The sequence below is a fragment of the Lepisosteus oculatus genome, chromosome 11 (genome assembly GCF_040954835.1).
Source record: "Lepisosteus oculatus isolate fLepOcu1 chromosome 11, fLepOcu1.hap2, whole genome shotgun sequence".
In the NCBI taxonomy this organism is placed as follows: Eukaryota; Metazoa; Chordata; class Actinopteri; order Semionotiformes; family Lepisosteidae; genus Lepisosteus; species Lepisosteus oculatus.
The window spans coordinates 22276560-22296674 of record NC_090706.1 but is presented as its reverse complement, the minus strand read 5'-3'; the positions used below and the strand labels follow the sequence as shown (position 1 = coordinate 22296674).

Sequence of the window (20115 nt, the reverse complement as noted above, 5' to 3'; positions counted from 1 at the left end):
TCATATAAACATGAAGGTCCTTAATGAGCCAGGTTAAAGAGTTGACTAGCCTCACCACCTGTTCTGCTGGACAGCCTGCAAATTGGGATACTTACTACATTAGTAGCATACCTGGTGCATTCACAAGTTATGAATGCTACTACCTTTCTTTGGTGTATTGCAGCTTCTAACATCTGAATCACTTGTGTGTGTGACCCATTTTTTTTCTGAAACTCCTCAAAACTGGTGCACCCCTATCTAAAATGTTATATTTAATATTTAATTTTTCAAAGCAATTGTTTCATAGTGCTTTGTACAAATGTCTCTTGAATTGTATATAAAGAAAAGTGATCTGTTAAGCTTGTTAAAGCATTTCATTGCCGACAGCCACCGTTGTATGCTGTATTGTCGTGCATTGAAAAATAAACCTTGATTGATTGATTGTTTTGCTGTGCTACTGTATATATGACCTTGGCACAAACAGAAATTCTGAGTGAAAGTAATTGAAACTTGAGTGACAAGAGAATTTTTCTTACAGCTGCAGGGACGGAATTTGTCTTTCTTCTGGATGGTTCTGGAAGCATTTCCCACGAAGACTTTGTAAAGGCAAAAAATTTCATTAGCAATGTGATGCAAAAGACTTGGAGAAACTGCTCAGATGTAAGTATTGTAAGTAGTTAAAAATATCAATATTTCAATATCTACAGTATAAAGATCGTTCTTGGGGTGCAAAAGTGAAGATTTTCTCATTAGTCATCTTAGGAATGAAATGTAAAGAGTTACAGTATATTTAATATTTTTGTTGTCACTATGCCCTTGGAAGTACAATCACTTCATGTGAGAGGTATTTACCCTTGAAGTCCAGATTTATCTTGCTATTTAATTTGATAATATTGCAAAACAACAAAAAAAATTCCAAACTAAAATTTCAGTAGTTCAAGTAGGTAGCTGCGTCAGCATGCATAGGCTGTGTAGAGGTTTGATGGGTTTACTGAGACAATTAATAATTGTAGCAGTAATCACGAGGTTGTTCATTGTGGCTTTTAGAAAATCAATCGTCAGAACAACTAACAACGCACACACACGGGTTCAATACACGAGATACATTTATTAATATAAATTGTGCACCAAACATATACTAGTCTGCCTGGATACGAGCGGCAGACCTTACTGTGAGGGTTATCAATATACAAGGTATATAATCTCGAAGAGATGCAAACACAAAGAGATAGACAACAGAGAATATATGTCAATATATATCGTTCGGTTACCAAATCGCTAATCAGTGTTATTACCCACTGTTACTCTAATCTCGGAAGTAAATACATTACCAATGAATTAAATTGATAACAACTTATGTTGAGGTACAACTGAATTCTCGAGACGCAATGTAGAACATGGGGTTTACTTATTCAATGTGTATGGATTTGGAATTTCCCGGCACGAACACCAAACCAGCTGACAGGCTCTGTTGCAGCCTCTGTTCCAGCAGTTGTCCAATGGGCGTTGTCCCTGCATCCTCTGGCTACCAGCCAACCAGTCGAGGTGCAGCTCGGTGTAGGACGGGCGGAGGAATCTAACTGCGGCGCGCAGGGCAGTCGTTGCTCCGAGGGGATCTACCAGCAGTCCGGCTGGCTAGTAGAAAGTCTCTATGCACAGAGTGTGACCGCGAGTCCTCACAAGTCACTCTTTTGCCTGGGAAGAAGCTGGATCATTCCCGGTCCATCACTGCTTCTGAATAAGCTATTCAGGTTGTCGACGAGGGTCCAACTGTAGGCTGCCGTTGATCAACCGGAGCATTCACATTGGTAGAATTCTGAGTACGTACTGGATCCTTGGCCTCGCGCTTAGAACAAAGTCCAAGTCCCTTTGCAGACAACAGCAGTTGTCACGTGATTGTCTCTGAGGATGCGCGAAAATGGCCAAGGAGAGCCCCAATCTGAGCTTGCCCTCCCTTTTCGACCAAGACACAGACATGTGCTGATTGGTTGAGAGTTTGGCGGGCATTGGAGACCCATGTGGTATTACCATGCCCTGCCAGTCCCTGATTGGTTGATCAAGGTGAGATATAAGTCACATACTCTTGACACTTAAGAATGCAGTCCAGATGTCCATTCGGCACTCCCTAGACAGATAGGTGCCAATGGATGACCATTGATCGTGATAGCCAGGCTTAGCTAAGTGCATCCCCATCTGGGAGCTGTTCCTTATCAAAAGAAAACATCTTAAATCAGCCTGCATGAATACTTTCTCTGTGGCTGCACCACAGAGATGGAGGGTGAGATGGGGCCTCATTTAGGAAAGCATACCAACGCTTAATTCTGTCTTATTAACAAGCATTGCCGCTACATATCCCCCCTTTTTGAAGGTCATGAAGTCCTGAGGCGTTGTTGCCTTCAAAACAAAAACAGTTAAGTGATGTTTGTTGTACCACGGTGGATTTTACCACCCAATATTCACATTACCTCTCGGGAATTTGTACAGGAAATTTTGTTGGAAAGAACATTGCGTATACCTGCTCTCAGTTATAAGGTACATAGAAATGAGGCATCGGGCATCATCATTAGCCCTAGACCTTAAACTTCCGGCCGTTCACTATCAGTATCGGATAGCTCTGCAGCAGGCAGATATTTGGGAGTGGTTACCTGATTTCGGTGATACACCATTGCTCCCTTTGTCTCATTCAAACTACCCAGCAAGGCTTTGATACAAGAGAACAACATCCAACACATTACCCCAGCCATGATCCAGCTACCCAGCAGCAGTGTCAAGATGACCACGTTTACTGTTCCCAGCGCCCCAGAGGATCCACAATGACTGTGCTTGGGACCTACCAGCGTAGTTTTTAAGTTTGTGTCGTTGAGAACAAATTCGACTTACTGTACGCCCTCAAGACTTGGATTCTCTCATCCAAGTCAAAGCTGTGTCCTCTGAAAGCATCCACAATCTCGAGTTCTGTTTCATACAGTTCTGACTCCAGGTGATATTGCGCTAAATCGTTGAGATGCACTATAGCTCCTTCAGGAACTTGTAGAAAAACTGTTTGGTTGGGTAGCTGCACTTCGGTAGCTGTATCATGTCTGTCATAGGTTATTGTAACAGTTAACTGTGGAGTGCTGACCAGCCATTTCTTTCCCACCTGCTCATCCTGGGGTTCATTAACCTCACTTTTGCTCGTCACTGTGGCTTTACACTTTTCAGTGGCAGCCCCCTTTCTGATACCACACAACCTCTGAGTTGTGTCCCTAAGAATTGGGTTACTTGGGCATACCCAGTGGATATCCTTGGTTGATATACACAGTTCCAGGTTTGGAACAAGGTACAAATTCGGATCATCCTCCTGGTAAGCTACGAGCGGTGGGGTGGTCAACTTCACATGCATGTCCCCCCTCCAGAAGCCAACGTTCGATATAGACTTGAGTCTATAGATATCCTTGCTACTCACGATGGGAAGGTTCAACAGGAAACTTATTTCCTTGGCTTCGGGGTTAACATGTATGGGAATGGCACTGCCTAGACTGTATGCAAGATGTACTTGCAATGGCTGCACCATCTCGGAAGTGGTTGTCCTCAGTACTTCTTCTACTAAGGACAGTGGAACCAAGTAGGTTGAAATCTGTCCCATGGCTAGGCTAGTTACCGTGGCACTAAGCTCCCTAAGCAGATCCTGCATCAGCATTCTGACCTGTTGCACATAAGCATAGTCCCACTGTAACACGTCAACAATCCTGCCCACGGTGTGGAGGGTGTTATTTAACATTGCTGCATGAAGGTTTACTGCCAAAATTGTGCCCTGTAAGGTTTTCCTAGGCTTTCCAGCCACTGCTGCTGTTGATACAGCCTGTCATAAATTTCTGGCATTTCCTTACGTAACCCAGACACCTGCCTTCTCAGGGTGGTCAGGGTGACAGTGTTAACAGCAAACAGACCAGCTGAAAATAGCAAACCCACGGCGGAGGCCGCAGCAATCAGACCCCCCAAGAACCTTTTGGGGCGGCTGAGGCCTGTCATCTCCTCCTGGGTGACTGTTGCCTTCCTCAGCTGGCGGAGCATGTCATGTCTAGCTGGGCATGCCATATAGTATCCCCAGCCCACTGCTTACCATGATAGGACACCCTACTGTTCATGTTGATGTGCTTCCGAAACACATCATGTGGGTCCAGCCGTACATACACTCGCTGAGTATATGTTCTGCAATTTGTTAACAACAATCCGGGAGCATCCTGCAGGACTATGCCGGTAGGAGGACCGGGTTCCACAACTTCAAGGGGCTGTGTCGAGGCGATCCACAGTACTGTCAGGACCAGCCGTGGCAGTTTTAGGATTCCCATTCTGGAGCACAGATGAGGCACATGGTACAGTTCCACTATAATTTTGAATAGATTTTCCTAGCAGGACCTACACTACAGTACCTAACTACCTGCAGCTACAAAGGGGCACCCCCCTCTTTGATCGGGTTTGGACTTTTAACCCTATTCTGTGTCCTCCGGCGCCATTTGAGGTGGGCGATACAACCAGAGGTGGTTGCGATGCACCCACTTGTAGATCAGAGATTGCCTTCCTTTTTCAATCTGAATTCGATAAGCTACCGGTGATACCTTATCGACAATCTCGTGGGGTCCTGTCCAACTGGGTAAGAACTTCCAGGCCACCCCTGTGGGTTTGGCAAATTGGAAGTACAGGACCTTGTCTCCTACTTGGAGTTCCTGGTTAACTGCCTTTCGGTCATAGTATGCTTTCCTACCCTCTGCACTCCTTCCCAGATTGTTCTGGGCAAAAGCAAAGGTTGCCTGCAGATGTGCTCGCAGGTCTGACACATACTGATGGGCCGTAGCAGCCCCTGTCTTGCTCAGGTCCTCCACCCCATAAAGACAGTGTAGGGGAAGAGTCATCTTCCGACCTGTCATCATCTCAAAAGGTGGGACCCCCGTAGAGCAATGGGGCGTAGCTCGGATGGCCATCAGAACCAGGGGCAGCTAAATGTCCCAGTCCCTACTGCTGGTGGAGACAAACTTTTTGAGTATACTAACCACCGATTCGTTTGACCTTTCTGCCTGGCCCGAGGATTGAAGGTGGTAGGAGATATGCAATCATTCCAGCCTTGGTAGTGAGCTTGTCACTGGCCAGGAACAACTCTTTGTTCTTTACTTCCTTGCCCCGGGCATTTTTCATGCTGTTACCCTTCCAATACGGAAGATGGGACACGAAGCTATGTCGAGCGTAGTTCGAGTCACTACAGATGACAAACTGTTTAAGGCCATGTGTCAGGGCCTGCTGGAGGGTGATCAGCACCCCAGCTACTTCTGCATACTGACTAGTCTTTGGTCCTAGCTTATAGCGGGTCGGCCCACAGGGAGTATTGTCTTGCCAGACTACTCCTACCCCTGCTAGCACCTGCTGTTCGCGGCGAAAAGAGCAACTGTCAACATAGGCCATGGGTAAGCCCTGGCCCACATTCTCATCGTACTACCGATGATTGTTTGGTAGCTCAGCAGTGGGAATAGTTTCTGGAGCTTCCATGTCAGTGTCACAGCCGTCACACACTTGGCCCAAAGCCAGGCCTGTCCTAGGTACATTTTCTTGCTCTGTGCATAACGTACCTCTATCTCATAGCCTTGTAGGGCCATCATCCATGCCACAATCCTGCTATTTGACACCCTGCCCGCTTTCAGTCTCTGGCTATGCAGGAATGACACAGGTTGGTGGCAGGTTTCAATGATGATCTTTTGCTCCACTGGGCTCAGGGCTCGACTGGCATACGCCACCACCCTTCGCTCTTGATCATATTCCTGACTGCGCTTCAGCTCCATCACAGCCTGCTCTGGGGAAGGCCCCCACTCAAAGGGCACGTCTTTCTGCAACAGCTTGTGGAGGGGCCTTGCTATTTCAGCGTAATCCTCAATGAACTGCCGGGAATAATTACATACTCCCAGAAAGCTGCGCAGTTCAAACTGGTTAGTGGGCGACTTAATATTCTGGATAGCTTGGACTCTGCTGGACTGTGGCTGTATGCCTTGGGCTCCAACCAATAGTCCCACGTACTCCACTTGGGTCCTACACCACTGTCCCTTAGCCAGGGACAGATTGGCCCCTGCACGGGAGAGCTGGGTCAACACATGCCTGATCTCGGCCATGTGTTCTTCCCAGGTCTGACTCCGCATCAGAATATCGTCCACATAGACCAGGTTGCCCCTGGTGGCTGCATCACTCATGGCTTTGTGCAGAAATATGTTGAACTCCGCTGGGGAGTTGGAATACCCAAAGGGGCATCGATTCCAGGTGAACTGCCTGTTTCCAAAGGAAAAGGCCAGTTTGTACTGGTCTGTCGGTTCTACCTTAAGGGTCTAGAACCCATTGGCCACATCCACTGTGGCGAAATATTTCGCTGTTGTCACCTTGGCTAACTCCTGATCTAGGTAGATCATTGGCCATTGTGACAAAGGAACCTGTTTATTCAGCTGCCAGTAGTCAATGGTCAGAAGCCACTTACCATTGGGTTTCAGCACCGGCCACAGTGGGGAGATATAAGTGGAGTTACACTCCCTTATGATCTGACGGTTTAGTAGAGCATCCAATGTCTGCTTTATGGACTTGTATGCCGTGAGGGGAATGCTGACATAAGTTGGGAATGCGCACTGTGTGCAAAATCCATCACCCCGCAGTCATAGGCGTCCCGTGCAAACACTTCCTGGAAATCCTGGAAGATCTGATGCAGCTGCTGACGCTGGCTTTCCGTTTCCAGGGCATCTGCCTTACCAACCTGTTCCTGTACCTGCTCTAGGAACCCCGCTTTTGACGGCATGGCGGTATCCTGGGTCGCACTCTTGGCTGAGTGGTCCGTCGGAACACCTGCATGTACTGTGTACACAACCATCTCATCCTTATCGCTAAGGTCCACCCTGCACACCTCCTGGTTGCAAAATCCCTCTATTGGCATAATTGCAATCATCCGCCGGGGGTAGGTGTAGTACACCTGCTCGGTTTCCCCCTCCCTGGCCAAGGGACCAGGGAGCTGCCCCAGTACTGGGATGGCCAGTTCGAAATCATAGAAACCATTGTCAATTACCAGTCCCATGTCAGTGCGAGCAGGGATTTTGACATCTTGTTTTGCTATGTTCTGCACCAACAGGCAGGTGGCTCGGCCATTCCGTTCCAGTCTGGGGGTACCACAGACTGCTAGGTTCAGTCTGATAAACTGAGCTCATGGTTGGAAGAAAACCATCTCAGCGTCCATTCTCTGTCCCCTCTTTAGGAGGTGTACCGGAAACCCTGCTGTTGACGCAGGAACGATCAGGTCCGATTCGTTTACTACCTGGCAGGCCTGGGGAATCGTCTGACATGACCGAATGTTCTCGGGGTTGCCGCTTAGAGAGTGGACATCTGGGTTCACCCGTGTCCACAGCACACTGTTTACTGTGTCCAGCTGGGCGCCCAGTCGAACCAACAGGTCTGCACCAATACAGACCGAATGGGTCAGCTGAGGTGCTACCTGGAAGTAGTGAGCAAACTTCTTTTTTCTGATGGAGATGGAAGCTACACAGCTTCCTTTGCTCCAAATGGACCTATGAGGTGGGGGTGCCCACCACAGAACCTGTGACTGCGTCACCAGGGTCACCTGACGGCTTCGCGACAGGTCCTCGAACAGACCTTCACTGATTATGGACTTCTCAGATCTGAGGCTAAGAATTACATCATCAACCTGCACTTCTGCCACCTGGACCCCTCCCACCACCATGGGGTGGTAGTCCTGGTCTCCCTGAGGTGCCAGGATGCACAGAAAGGACTCCCATTCATTACCGGACAGGGAGATCCACTTTTCTTCAGGGATGAAAAAGGGGTGTACTTTACCTGGCGGGTCAAGCAGCTGCTCAGAGCACTGCTCCTGTAGTTGGGAGACCGTGGGAGTGTTGGCCTGGGCAGGACTTCCCTGTAGTTTTGGAAAGCAAGAAAAGACATTTATTTCTCGTCCAGAGGAACCAGGAGGAACCTCCAACTCAGTTATAGTGTTCAGTGGGCACTGTGTGAGCACAGCATAACCACTGAACCCCCCTTTTTGCTGTGTGACAGGCTTAGGGTTTTTGACCTGAGCCCACAATTTTCCATGCTGGCAGTCCACCAGAGGCTCCAGCCTGTCAAGCAGGTCTTGGTCAATGAGTAGTGGCTCTGTTTTAAACCTAGAGATGTAAACAGGATGAACCACGTTCATTGGCCCGAACCTAAGTGCCACCCACACTTGGTGTGTGATCCTGGCATGATCCTGGGTATAGCTGGAAATATCTATCTTACACGGTTCTACCTTAAGTCTGATGCCCTTTCCTTTTGCTACTCGTTTGAGCTCGCTGAGTAGATCAGCTGACATCAAACTAATTTCAGCCCCAGTGTCAATCAGTGCTTCTCTATCTAAGACGTTTTCAAGAGAAACCTTGATATAAATACGCCTTGCTTTGCCTTTCTGGCTGAGATTCCCTAAGAATTGTTGGAAGCCTGCCTTTTCTTTGACTTCAGGGGCGGGGTCAGCGCCCAACTCAGAGTCACAGCCTTCTTCCAGGCAGGAACCCTCCCACCCAATCAGATAGACTGAGGGAGGGGCTTGGGACGGATCCCCGCCTCCTCCAGTGAGAAGGGGTGTGGTCCCCCTAAGCTCATTCACACTTCCGGCATTCGGTGCGGAAGGTTTACCCTGTCCTGATCTCTCAAGCAGGGCTTGTTCAAGCCTGGCCAAGTGGGCTGCAGTCGACTCCCTTCGATATGATAGGCGCCGCCTGAGCCCTTGCCTTTCCCGTAGCGCTCACGGCGGCTCTGACGCTTAGTGCGGTCCTGCCTGCCTATTTTGTGCCGGGGCTTAGCGGGCTCAGCTCCCTTGAGCTGAGGCGAGTCATCAGCCCTGCTGGCTTTAGTGGCGAACATGGCCGTCTTAGCAGGTTTTTCGCTCTGAGGAAGCAGAGACTTCAGCTCCCCAGGCTTTTTGAGCCAACCTTCTAATATCAGCCATTTTCATCACTTTTGCATCAGTGTGCATCACAATCATTTTCCTGACTGAGAGATGCAGATTAGCAATGAATAAACCTTTGAAATTCACATTCTCTTCGCAACCCTCTTCATTCTTCATAATAGTCGTGAGGGGCTTCAGCTTTTTCATGCTTAATATGGTGCGCAGCGGCCACGGCAGATATGGGATCGATAAAAGCCGAAAATTCTCCGATCATTGCCTGACACAGCTCCTCAAAGTTATTACAGACCTCCGGTCCTTGTCTAGACATCCACTCGTGGACCGCTCGGCTGGTAGTTTTCCTTACTGACATAGCCTTTTCCTGTTCGGACGCTTCGGGCATAAACTGCAAAGTATATCTCAGCTCATCGATGTAGGTCTCCACATTATTCCCTGACACTGACGGGTCAAACCTTTCTACATCTTTGGCTAACTGCCTCAGGGAGTGGAGGTTAATTTTTATGGCTTCTCCGCGGGTGGGGAGACGGCCGTGATCAGGAGCAGGGGGTCTATGCCTGAATTGAATCGCCCTTGCGTCTCGCGCAGGACTTGGCGATCTCCCCCATGCCGATCCGACCACAGACCCTGGCCGGGAGAAACTGGGCGCTGGGTGAGTGCTCCGGGCTGCTAGGTGGGCTGGCATGCAAGTGGGATCTAGCCTGTTTTGCTTCCAGTACAAAAGCATCTAACTCCTTTTTCCTTTCCTGGCTAAGCTCATTTAAACTCTCAATTTCTTTTTCTTTTTCTTTCAAGCTCGCTTCCAGGTCTCTCCTAGCTACCTCAGCCGCAGTTTCTCTAGCAGACAGGTCATCTAATTTACCTAAAACTTCCCTGAGTCTGTCTTCACTTTCCTCATTTTTCACTCTCTTTTCTTTGATTATATCCAAGAACTCGCTCCGCCTTATATCTTTCTAGCTTTCCCTGAAGCTTTTGAAACTTTGTCAGCTCGGACAAAGACAGTTCCAGCTGTTTAGCTAGATTTAAGGCGAAACTAGATAGGACCTGAACTGCGTTCACAGACCCTCCTGTGTCAAGCTGGTTCGCTACCTTAGCTACTAAATCTACTTGCAGCTTCTCAATATCATCAAAGTTCAACTTTTCGATACTGCTCCAGTAACCAGGATTGTCGTCGCTAGAAATAGTACTTATAAGCGACTCCACTTCAGACATTTTAGCAGCCATTGTCATTACGTCAGAAAAGAGTATTACTTTTTTTTTTCCTTTTACCAAAATACAGTATGGAATCTAAACACCCGAGCAGATGGATTTCCAATCAGCACACGTTACACTAAACGCTAGAAAACTGGGGGATTTCTTTACGCAGTTATTAGCACACCTCTGTATTCTATATTCTATATTCTATATTCTATATTCTATATTCTGTATTTATATTCTATATTCTATATTCGCGTATAGAAGCCACGGTGCTGTGCTGAACTTGAACTCACAGCAACATCAGTTATTCTGTACGATTGATTCTCATTTCATTCTAAACTCGCCCACCCAGGGACGCCATTAAATGTAGAGGTTTGATGGGTTTACTGAGACAATTATTAATTTTAGCAGTAATCACGAGGTTGTTCGTTGTGGCTTTTAGAAAATCAATCGTCAGAACAACTAACAACGCACACACACGGGTTCAATACACGAGATACATTTATTAATATAAATTGTGCACCAAACATATACTACTCTGCCTGGATATATACCTGCCTGGATAACATATACAGACCTTACTGTGAGGGTTATCAATATACAAGGTATATAATCTCGAAGAGATGCAAACACAAAGAGATACACAACAGAGAATATATGTCAATATATATCGTTCGGTTACCAAATCGCTAATCAGTGTAATTACCCACTGTTACTCTAAACTCGGAAGTAAATACATTACCCATGAATTAAATTGATAACAACTTGTGTTGAGGTACAATTGAATTCTCGAGACGCAATGTAGAACATGGGGTTTACTTATCCACTGTGTATGGATTTGGAATTTCCCAGCACGAACACCAAACCAGCTGACAGCCTCTGTTCCAGCAGTTGTCCAATGGGCGTTGTCCCGGCCTCCTCTGGCTACCGGCCAACCAGTCGAGGTGCAGCTTGGTGTAGGACGGGCGGAGGAATCTAACTGCGGCGCGCAGGGCAGTTGTTGCTCCGAGGGGATCTACCAGCAGTCCGGCTGGCTAGTAGAAAGTCTCTATGCAGAGAGTGTGACCGTGAGTCCTCACAAGTCACTCTTTTGCCTGGGAAGAAGCTGGTTCGTTCCCGGCCCAGCGCTGCTTCTGAATAAGCTATTCAGGTTGACGACGAGGGTCCAACTGTAGGCTGCCGTTGATCAAGCGGAGCATTCACGTTGGTAGAATTCTGAGTACGTACGGGATCCTCGGCCTCGCGATTAGAACAAAGTCCAAGTCCCTTTGCAGACAACAGCAGTTGTCACGTGATTGTCTCTGAGGATGCGCGAAAATGGCCAAGGAGAGTGCCAATCTGAGCTTGCGCTCCCTTTTTGACCAAGACACAGACGTGTGCTGATAGGTTGAGAGTTTGGCGGGCATTGGAGACCCATGTGGTATTACCATGCCCTGCCAGTCCCTGATTGGTTGATCAAGGTGAGATATAAGTCACTTACTCTTGACACTTAAGAATGCAGTCCAGATGTCCATTCGGCACTCCCTAGACAGATAGGCGCCAATGGATGACCATTGATCATGATAGCCAGGCTTAGCTAAGTGCATCCCCGTCTGGGAGCTGTTCCTTATCAAAAGAAAACATCTTAAATCAGCCTGCATGAATACTTTCTCTGTGGCTGCACCACAGAGATGGAGGGTGAGATGGGGCCTCATTTAGGAAAGCATACCAACGCTTAATTCTGTCTTATTAACAAGCATTGCCACTACAGCTGCAAAGGAACAGGTAACGGGTTTATTCCATTCTGAAGAAAAGAAAGGAAACACAACGTTTCAGCTGTGGAGCCATCTTCAGGTGTAAGAAAGACGGGGTAGACAGCAAAGATTAAATAGCACAGGAGAACAAAAGCTGGAAAAGTGGATTTTGCCAGAAAGGTTTTAATAATCATCTTTATGTTGCCTTGAACTGAAAATAAGCCTCACACAGCATAGTGCCTGTAAATCATTTTCTTAGGACTGTTAGTCAAACACGCCTCTGCTAAATAGGATGTGATGGGATTCTGACACATACCAGGACATCATAAATTAGGTTGAATTTCTCTTCATTTACCATTCCAAGAGAGAGACAGATATGGAATTTTGAATAAAGATCACTGTCAATAACTCACTGAAAGGACTAGGACTATCCACAATGAGGAACCTATCTGGTGGGAAAAATTACTACACCTCATGACTCATGACTCCCTAAGACTTTCTATGCAGGAAGAGAGGCTTTATGAAGAGTTCTTCCAAATGTAATTTTACTTGATCAATTGAATAATACAGGTAGACTTTTGTTGACACCAGTGCCTATCAATGAGATGTTCAATGTTGCAGCTACAACCAAGGGCAAGCAGACTTTCTGAGTTTCTACCTAGTCTAAGTTTTGACTTGAGGCCAGACCTGAGTCTTTTTAAAACACTTTGTCAGAAAGCCGAGCTCAGCATTATATCAACAAGATATCCTAACCTTTCCCTTGCAAAGGTAAAGCATAAAAAAGAAGCATGCTTCAGACAAGGTATTTGAAACTGTATGACTGCATCGACAGCTTTAAGTTAAACTGTAGTCATCTGTAATACTTAGAGTAACAGAGTTATGAGGCCTCAGATGTCAATAATAATTTGATTTTGCCAGAAAACATTTGTGTGGCAACATTTAATGGACTGCATATGGTGAAGGAAAAAATATTAATAATTTAATATAAATTATTAATATTTAATATTAATAATTTATATTAATAATATTAATAATGTTTAATATAATTAAAAATATAAAAAATATGGTGCAAAATATTATTGTCTCTATTTACAGGTTATTCTCAATGTATGTGGTAGATCTGTTTCAGAAAATAACAATATGTGTAATCATTAATTTAATTAAAACTATTACACACATTTATTCATGTAAGAAGTTTATATAGTTTCATTAAATTGAGAACTAGTAGCATTCTAAATTAGGCACTGGTTTAGATTCTCGAGGCACATTAAACCACATACACACAAATTAAAAGCACATGAACAAACTATTGTATTCTAAAACATTTTTGTGATGAAGATATCTTCCTTTTGTTCATTTATTTAATAGTGCAGATTTGCAGTTGTACAGTATGGAAGTGATATAAGGACAGAACTTTCCCTCAATGAAAATGACCCTCCTGCAACTGCTGTAAATAAAGTTAAGAACATAACTCAGATATACAAGTCTACAAGAACCGCTTCTGCCATTCATTATGTTCTGTAAGTACAGTATATCAATATACAATATTTCATTGCATTATTTTTTTAGACTAAAAGTTAGCAACCATTTTGAAATACATGTTATGATTATAATGGTAGGTTAGAGGGATTTTTCTCCAAAATGTATCCATTGTAAGGAAAGTGCTTATTCCAAGGTTGAAATGCAGCAACATAGAATTCATCTTGGCAGTATAGGCTGCAAAATAGCCAGCAGCCATGTCACCCTGCAACTTAAAATTGGCAGCCCACTGAAGCTAAGCAGGTGTAAGCCTGGTCAGTACCTGGATGGGAGACCTCCTGAGAAAAACTAAGGTTGCTGCTGGAAGAGTTGTTAGTGAGGCCAGCAGGGGGCACTTAACCTGTGGTCCATGTGGGTCCTAATGCCCCAGAATAGTGATGGGGACACTATACTGTAAACAAGCGGCGTCTTTCGGATGAAACGTAAAACCGAGGTCCTGACTCTCTGTGGTCACTAAAAATCCCAGGGTGTTTCTCGAAAAGAGTAGGGGTGTAACCCTGGCGTCCTGACCAAATTTCCTATGCCTCCTAATAATCCCCCTCTATGAATTGGCTACATTACTTTGTTCCCCCCCCCACTCCGACGGCAGGCGGAGCGTTGCACCGGTTGGAGTATTCTCGGTCGCATTTAATGGCAATGTCAGCTCAAAGATTTGGTTCAAACCATCAAATGGAGACGGGCGTGCTGACAAGCGGACCCTCCTGATATGGGATTAACGCTAGGATGAGAGAGAGTATAGGCTGCAAAATTATTTTATGAACAGGACGTCCATCACTACAGGATACTCACATGCATACACAGAATCAAAAGGCACTAACTAATACAGCAACTTGAATTTGGAAGGTAGGAACCCCCACTAAAAAATATAAAAGTCTATAAAAAAGGGAGAATGAGCAAATTCCACACAGAAAGCATGTGGAATGCTATCCCAGGAGCTGTTGGAAAGAATTGCTAACTGCCACATACAATCCCCATTAAGATTATCAGTACTGTTATCAATTTTTTAGACACTTCCATATCCAGGTGAATTTGCATGAAAACAATACATATGAAAACAATAAAAACATAATAAAGCAGGTAAGAACAATAAATTACAAACAGAATATATCAGCAACAGTATAATACCTTGCAAAAACAAAGGTGTACCAATGCTAGGTGGCCAAAAGTGGGTTAATCAGAGTGCAGGTTATAAGTCAGTAATAATTCAGCATTGGATAGTGTTATATGAATAAACACATATAATCTTAAATGACACTGTGTAGTGAAAAATATATAATAGGAACTTACATTGGAAGCTTTATATTTGACAGGGAACATGTTTTTGTTGCTGAAAATGGATCAAAAAAGGATGCCAACAAGATTATGACTGTGTTGACGGATGGACGGATATTACTGGACCCCATGAATCTCAAAGATGTTTTGAGCTCACCGAAAATAAGAAATATTACCCGCTTTGCTATAGGGGTAGGTTCTTATGGTAATAAATATGTATGGACAACTAGAATTGTATCACTACTATGTTTTTTTCCTTTATTAACACTTTGGAATGTAATCTTCTAGCAAGTAACATTTCTATTTTTGCAATCAAATTTGATATTCAGGTGGGAAGTGAGTTCAATAACCCTAAAACTGCAGCAGAGCTGAATGATATTGCTTCAGATGCCAAGCACGTTTTTAAGGCTGGGCACTATGGGGCTTTGGACTGTTTTGTGCCAGTGCTTGTACAAAGGATCACAGGCATTAAAGGTAAGTCATAAACACTCCCTAGATTGTCATCCTGTATACAATGTTCATCCTGGTCATACAATTAATACAGCTTTCATGAACATCTAATTTAGTATCATATTTAACATTTTCTACCTTAATATTGGAAGTTGCTATACATATCACATCAAAAGAAAATAGTTCACCATATATAGTTAATTTTAAAAAAATCTATCTCAACCGGCTCAAGGCTCCAGGTCTTCAACTACATCTATGTTCTCTCTGTCTACTCAGACATTTAAAATCTTGAGCTCTTTGTCCATCTTTCCTTCCTTGTCTATTTGGAGTTCTTTGTGGTCCTTCCTCAGGAGCAAGAGCACCCTGGCCCCCAGGTCCTTTTTGTTTCTGTTTATTTCCATTTTCCTCAATGTTTAACAAAGCAAGTTTGAAATCCAAATAACTTTCAAATGGTTTGTTACATACTGAGGTTGTTTACATACAACATGGTTCATTAACTCCACACTTCCAGCCTTAACTATTTACGAGCAATTTTCATCTCATTTCTCAGGCTTTTGAACAAAGCATTGTAGGAGTTTAAACACAGTGTTCAGTGTACAGTGACAGTCTCACAGTACTTTCCCCTCTGAAGCTCTTCTCTAGCAGTTCAACAATCAGTCTATATTGCCTGGAACAGTGTCATATCACTGTTTTCCATTTTCCACTTTCCTTCAGTGACCATCAGTGACCAAAAACTTTATTTTACATATCACCTTTAAAAGTGGCATCTCAAAACAATACAGTAGATGTAAACCACAGATTATAAAGTAAATACCCAGACAAACGCAAACGCGTTTTTAATAAGATGCTTTTATTCGTTCATAATCTGACGATCTCAGGAAGACAAATGGGGGTCTGGCTTTTTTTCTGGAAAACCATAACTCTGGTCTTGTCCAGATTGACTGTCAGCGCTCAGGTCTGACAGTGCTGCTCCAGCAGCGCCAGGTTCTGTGGCAGCCTCTGTTCTGTGGGCGACAGCAGGACCAGGTCATCTGCAAACAGCAGGAACTCGATTTCTGTAATTAATGCAGATCAGTAAATCAAGGGACAAAACAGTTATTGCGTCCGGCTCCTCAATGGGCTTTGATGTGCTAATGCGTTGGTTTAACAGTCCGGGTGTGGCAATGTTTTTTATTATTGTTATAGAGAAACATGATCAGATTTTCCCCAGTTCGGAAAAAAAGATCTGAATGTACTGTATACTAGTTTGTCACTCTTCTCATCCCCTCTTTGCTAAATGGCTTTTGAATAGTCACATGAAGACAGAGGTGAAACAGCCCTACACAGCCCTTTCGCAGTACACGAATATAATTATATCTTATTAATTTCTTGAGATACAAGATTCTTTTAATACAGTCTTTGCTGTGCCCTAGAGGATCCTTGTGATATTTCGAGCTCTGGTTGAATGATAAGTGTCGCAGTTTAAATCATTTTCGTAGTTAGGAATTATGGAACGCTCTGTTAAAAGCAAGGGAGTTTTTATGTCCGTTGCAGTTTTTTTGCAACATGAATATAATTATATTGTTATTAATTTCTTTAGATACACGATTCCATATTATATTCCCTTTTAATCAAATTCTAAAAGTATGCTTGTTGACTCCAGTATCATGTTAGTTAAAGACTTCGATGCTTAAAATGTTTAGGGAGCAATGGAATACTGGTGTGTATGTTTTCTTTAAAGTACCGAGACCAGGCATATACTGTATGTTTAAGTTCCAAAATTAATATCGTTTATGGCCTTCACACGCGTTGCAGTATGCTCCTATTCTTTTTATGCTCCGGTACTAAGATTTCCCTTCAGTGGTAAAATTCCATATAAATATTCAACACTACAACGGGCACAGTAAGGCGTTTACTGTAAATCTTTCTACAACAGAAGACACCAGAAGTGCCCCTGTCGGTCAACTAATCACACACTGCGGTACCGCGCTTCATTCTGCGTCACAATGCGCGACACCGTAGCCAATTACCTCCGATACATGTGTGTACCGCGCACTTTGAATGGCTGCATCTGTAGCATAATTATATAGTTATAAGGTAACAACTAATTGATTCAAGAATCTCATCCAAATGTTTCTTGAAAGAAACTAGAGTATTGGTTTCAGCAACAGGGTGAGGTAGGTTTTGAACTATCTCCATCCTTGGCTCTACTCTGAGCCAAGGAATATTCTGAAATATATATGAACTATTTAGCTTATAACACATCACGGACTTGCAGGTGTAGTATAATACAGTAGCATCATACTGAAGGTTCAGATCTGATTGGAGGAGAGAGACATTTTCATAAATAGCAACACATGCCTGCAAACACATTAGAGGCCACAGGGGTCATTTTGTCATTAAGAAAAGAATCGTGATTAACTCTGTACCAGCTCTCAGTCAATTGTGTACCAATGCTTGGGTAACCCTGGCTCACAGTTGGATAGTGTCATGACCCAGGACTGAATCTGTGATCAAGTCAGAGATCCACCTGTTCTCAAGCAACATTAAAGTACTGAAACAAAGTACTAATCAAAGTCTGGTCATTGTAAATAATGTTTTGATAAAATCACACATGGCATACTTATAAAGTTATTAACAGTGCTACGTTATGAACTGTATAATTAGAAAAAGTTAACATGACACCTCTGGTTAGATGTATATGTGTGGTGATTATTTCCCAAAAAATACAACTTCTTACTATATCATCAAGTTCATGTTTTTTTAAAACAGCTCTCCTCTGTAATTGCTTTCATATGGCAGCTGCATAATGAAGACCACCTAAAAAATTGTCTTCTTTGTGTCTATGCATTGCATTCACCAGTGTTCACTATGTTAACAACATAAACAGGTATTAATGTTTTGTGTTTTGTACATCTTATGCCTTAGTAATATACTTTGTTGCAAATTCATGCATCTTTTTTGGGGTAGAGAATAGTCATAGTAAATACAGTAATGGTTAACAGCTAGAAATCACCAACTCATATTCTTTCTGGATAGCATCTTTGTTACATCATGGCTAAATGGAAAAAGGCTGGTGGGATTCGAAGGGCCTGGGGGATTCATATGCATGGTTTTGCCTAGTTTATTGTATAGTGGAACACAAAGTACAAAGAGGTTGATGCAGTACAGAAATAGGGACTGATGGAAGGTTCCAAAATTGCAGGAAAGAACAGGCATAGACAGCTGGAGCTGTTCTGGTAGATAAAGGGAAATTGAAGTGGACTTAAACAAGACTGCCAGCAGCAAAGATGGGAAGCAAGAGAGGGACTGTACAAGACCAGTAAGCAGGATGGGAGTAGAAAACAATAACTCTCAGATCAGGATATAGTGTGGCTGAAAACAACTCAATAACTGAGCATTGGTGCTGCAGGGCATTAATACAATGCTAATCAAGGTTAATGAATGGCAGGTGGTTGAGACAGCCTGAATTTGGTCCATGTAGTGGTATAAATATACTGTACCACGTAGCATTCACTATATTATGATGATTCTAAGAATGTTTCAAAGTATTTTTTTTCTTATAGGAGCTTCTGAGTTACCCTCTCAAGAAAATATCAAATTGTGCTGATGCAATAAAGAAGAACCACTGGACCTTGGAACTTAAGTCACCAAACTACCATATACATGCATTTATAGTGTATAAGTTGTAGTGAAAAACATGGAAATCTGTCTGGATGACTGAGGTGAAAAAGTGCACTTTTACTGCACTTTGAGTAAAAAAGCAAAGTTAACCATTGAAAGCTTTTTTTTTAATAATCTGTGTAACAATATAAATATATAAGCTTCTTTTAGAAATCAAAGCAATACATTCTGTATTTCAAAAATGTTATAAAAACTATAACAATAAAAATGGCTTTTCAAAACATAATAATGGCTTGTTAGCTTTTTATTCAGTTATTGATAAGAGACCTTATTACACTATAAACTCGTCTTGAAAATAAGAAAATATAGTGTCTTGCAAACGTATTCAGACCTTTGCAATTTAGCATATGGTAAACTTAGATTTTTAGATGGCTTTTTGATAAAACTAATAAAATGATTAATTCTTAAATTTAGCAGTAAGCTTTTAAAGCAATACACGACTTTGGATTTAGAATGGTAATTAATGTTTGTACATTATATATATGGTGTATTACAAATACACAAGTGACCAAGATGAGTTTTTTATGTTTGGTTAATTGGCTGTTCAGAAAATAAAGTGAATTAAATTATTTTACTGATTTACTGATAATCAACCACTGCCACAAAATTGCAGAATTGTTACTCTCGCACCAGTAACAGAGCACTTGAACTCGGAAGACGGTGTCACTGGAGGTCAAAGTCACCTTGCATGATCACCCGAAAAAACAAGGCGCTACAGCATACAGTATCTTGGGAACGAAAGAGGCACATACACTATTTCAACAGCACAAACCGGCAAAAACGCAGCACTAAGGGTTGAGATCAGTCTGGTTCCCCTATGAAATTGTAGGGGAGCTGGGCAAGGTCACACCCTGAAAAAGAAGATGTTATATCTTAGGAACAAAAGCAGCTGGGAAGTTACTTTCAACGGCACAAATTGGCACAAACTCAGTACTAACGAATTAGACCAGTCCAGTTCCCCTAAAATGTTGAAGGGGACTGAGTGACATCACAACCCTGAAAAAACAAGGCACTATATCTCGGAAACGAAAGCAGCACAACCACTACTTTCAATGGCACAAATTATGAAACCCACCTCATTCCTTAGGGCTATTTTTGTGCTCTCTGTAGGGGGGCCAACTTAACAGAGCTCTCAAATGCTCTACACGTCCCATAAAGCTTTCTGGTAGCTCCACCTGGCGGTTTTACAAAGAACTGTAGTCACATTACTGAAAATATCTTAAATGCTGAGGACACCCACAGTCTACTGCAACCTCATGCAGTCGCTCAACTGCAAACTACTGCAGTATCCCTTGGATGGCTAATATTGAGACACACAATGGCACATACAGCAGC

At 43.4% G+C, this 20115-nt stretch overlaps 1 protein-coding gene across 2 annotated transcripts in view; it reads left to right on the top strand.

Annotated features, from left to right (window-relative positions):
• Positions 1-19009, top strand: part of LOC102687760 (polymeric immunoglobulin receptor-like) — a 38659-nt gene extending 19650 nt beyond the window's left edge. Inside the window, exons 5-9 of one of the 2 annotated variants that reach the window (XM_015349536.2) lie at positions 518-639; positions 13225-13376; positions 14706-14859; positions 14997-15141; positions 18663-19009. In XM_015349536.2, the coding sequence (XP_015205022.1) occupies positions 518-639; positions 13225-13376; positions 14706-14859; positions 14997-15141; positions 18663-18706 (617 nt within the window). In that variant the 3' untranslated portion in view covers positions 18707-19009. Of the gene's footprint in view, positions 1-517; positions 649-13224; positions 13377-14705; positions 14860-14996; positions 15142-18662 lie in introns of both variants that reach the window. The other variant, XM_015349535.2, reaches the window with a different exon arrangement.
• The last annotated feature ends 1106 nt before the right edge of the window (positions 19010-20115 follow it).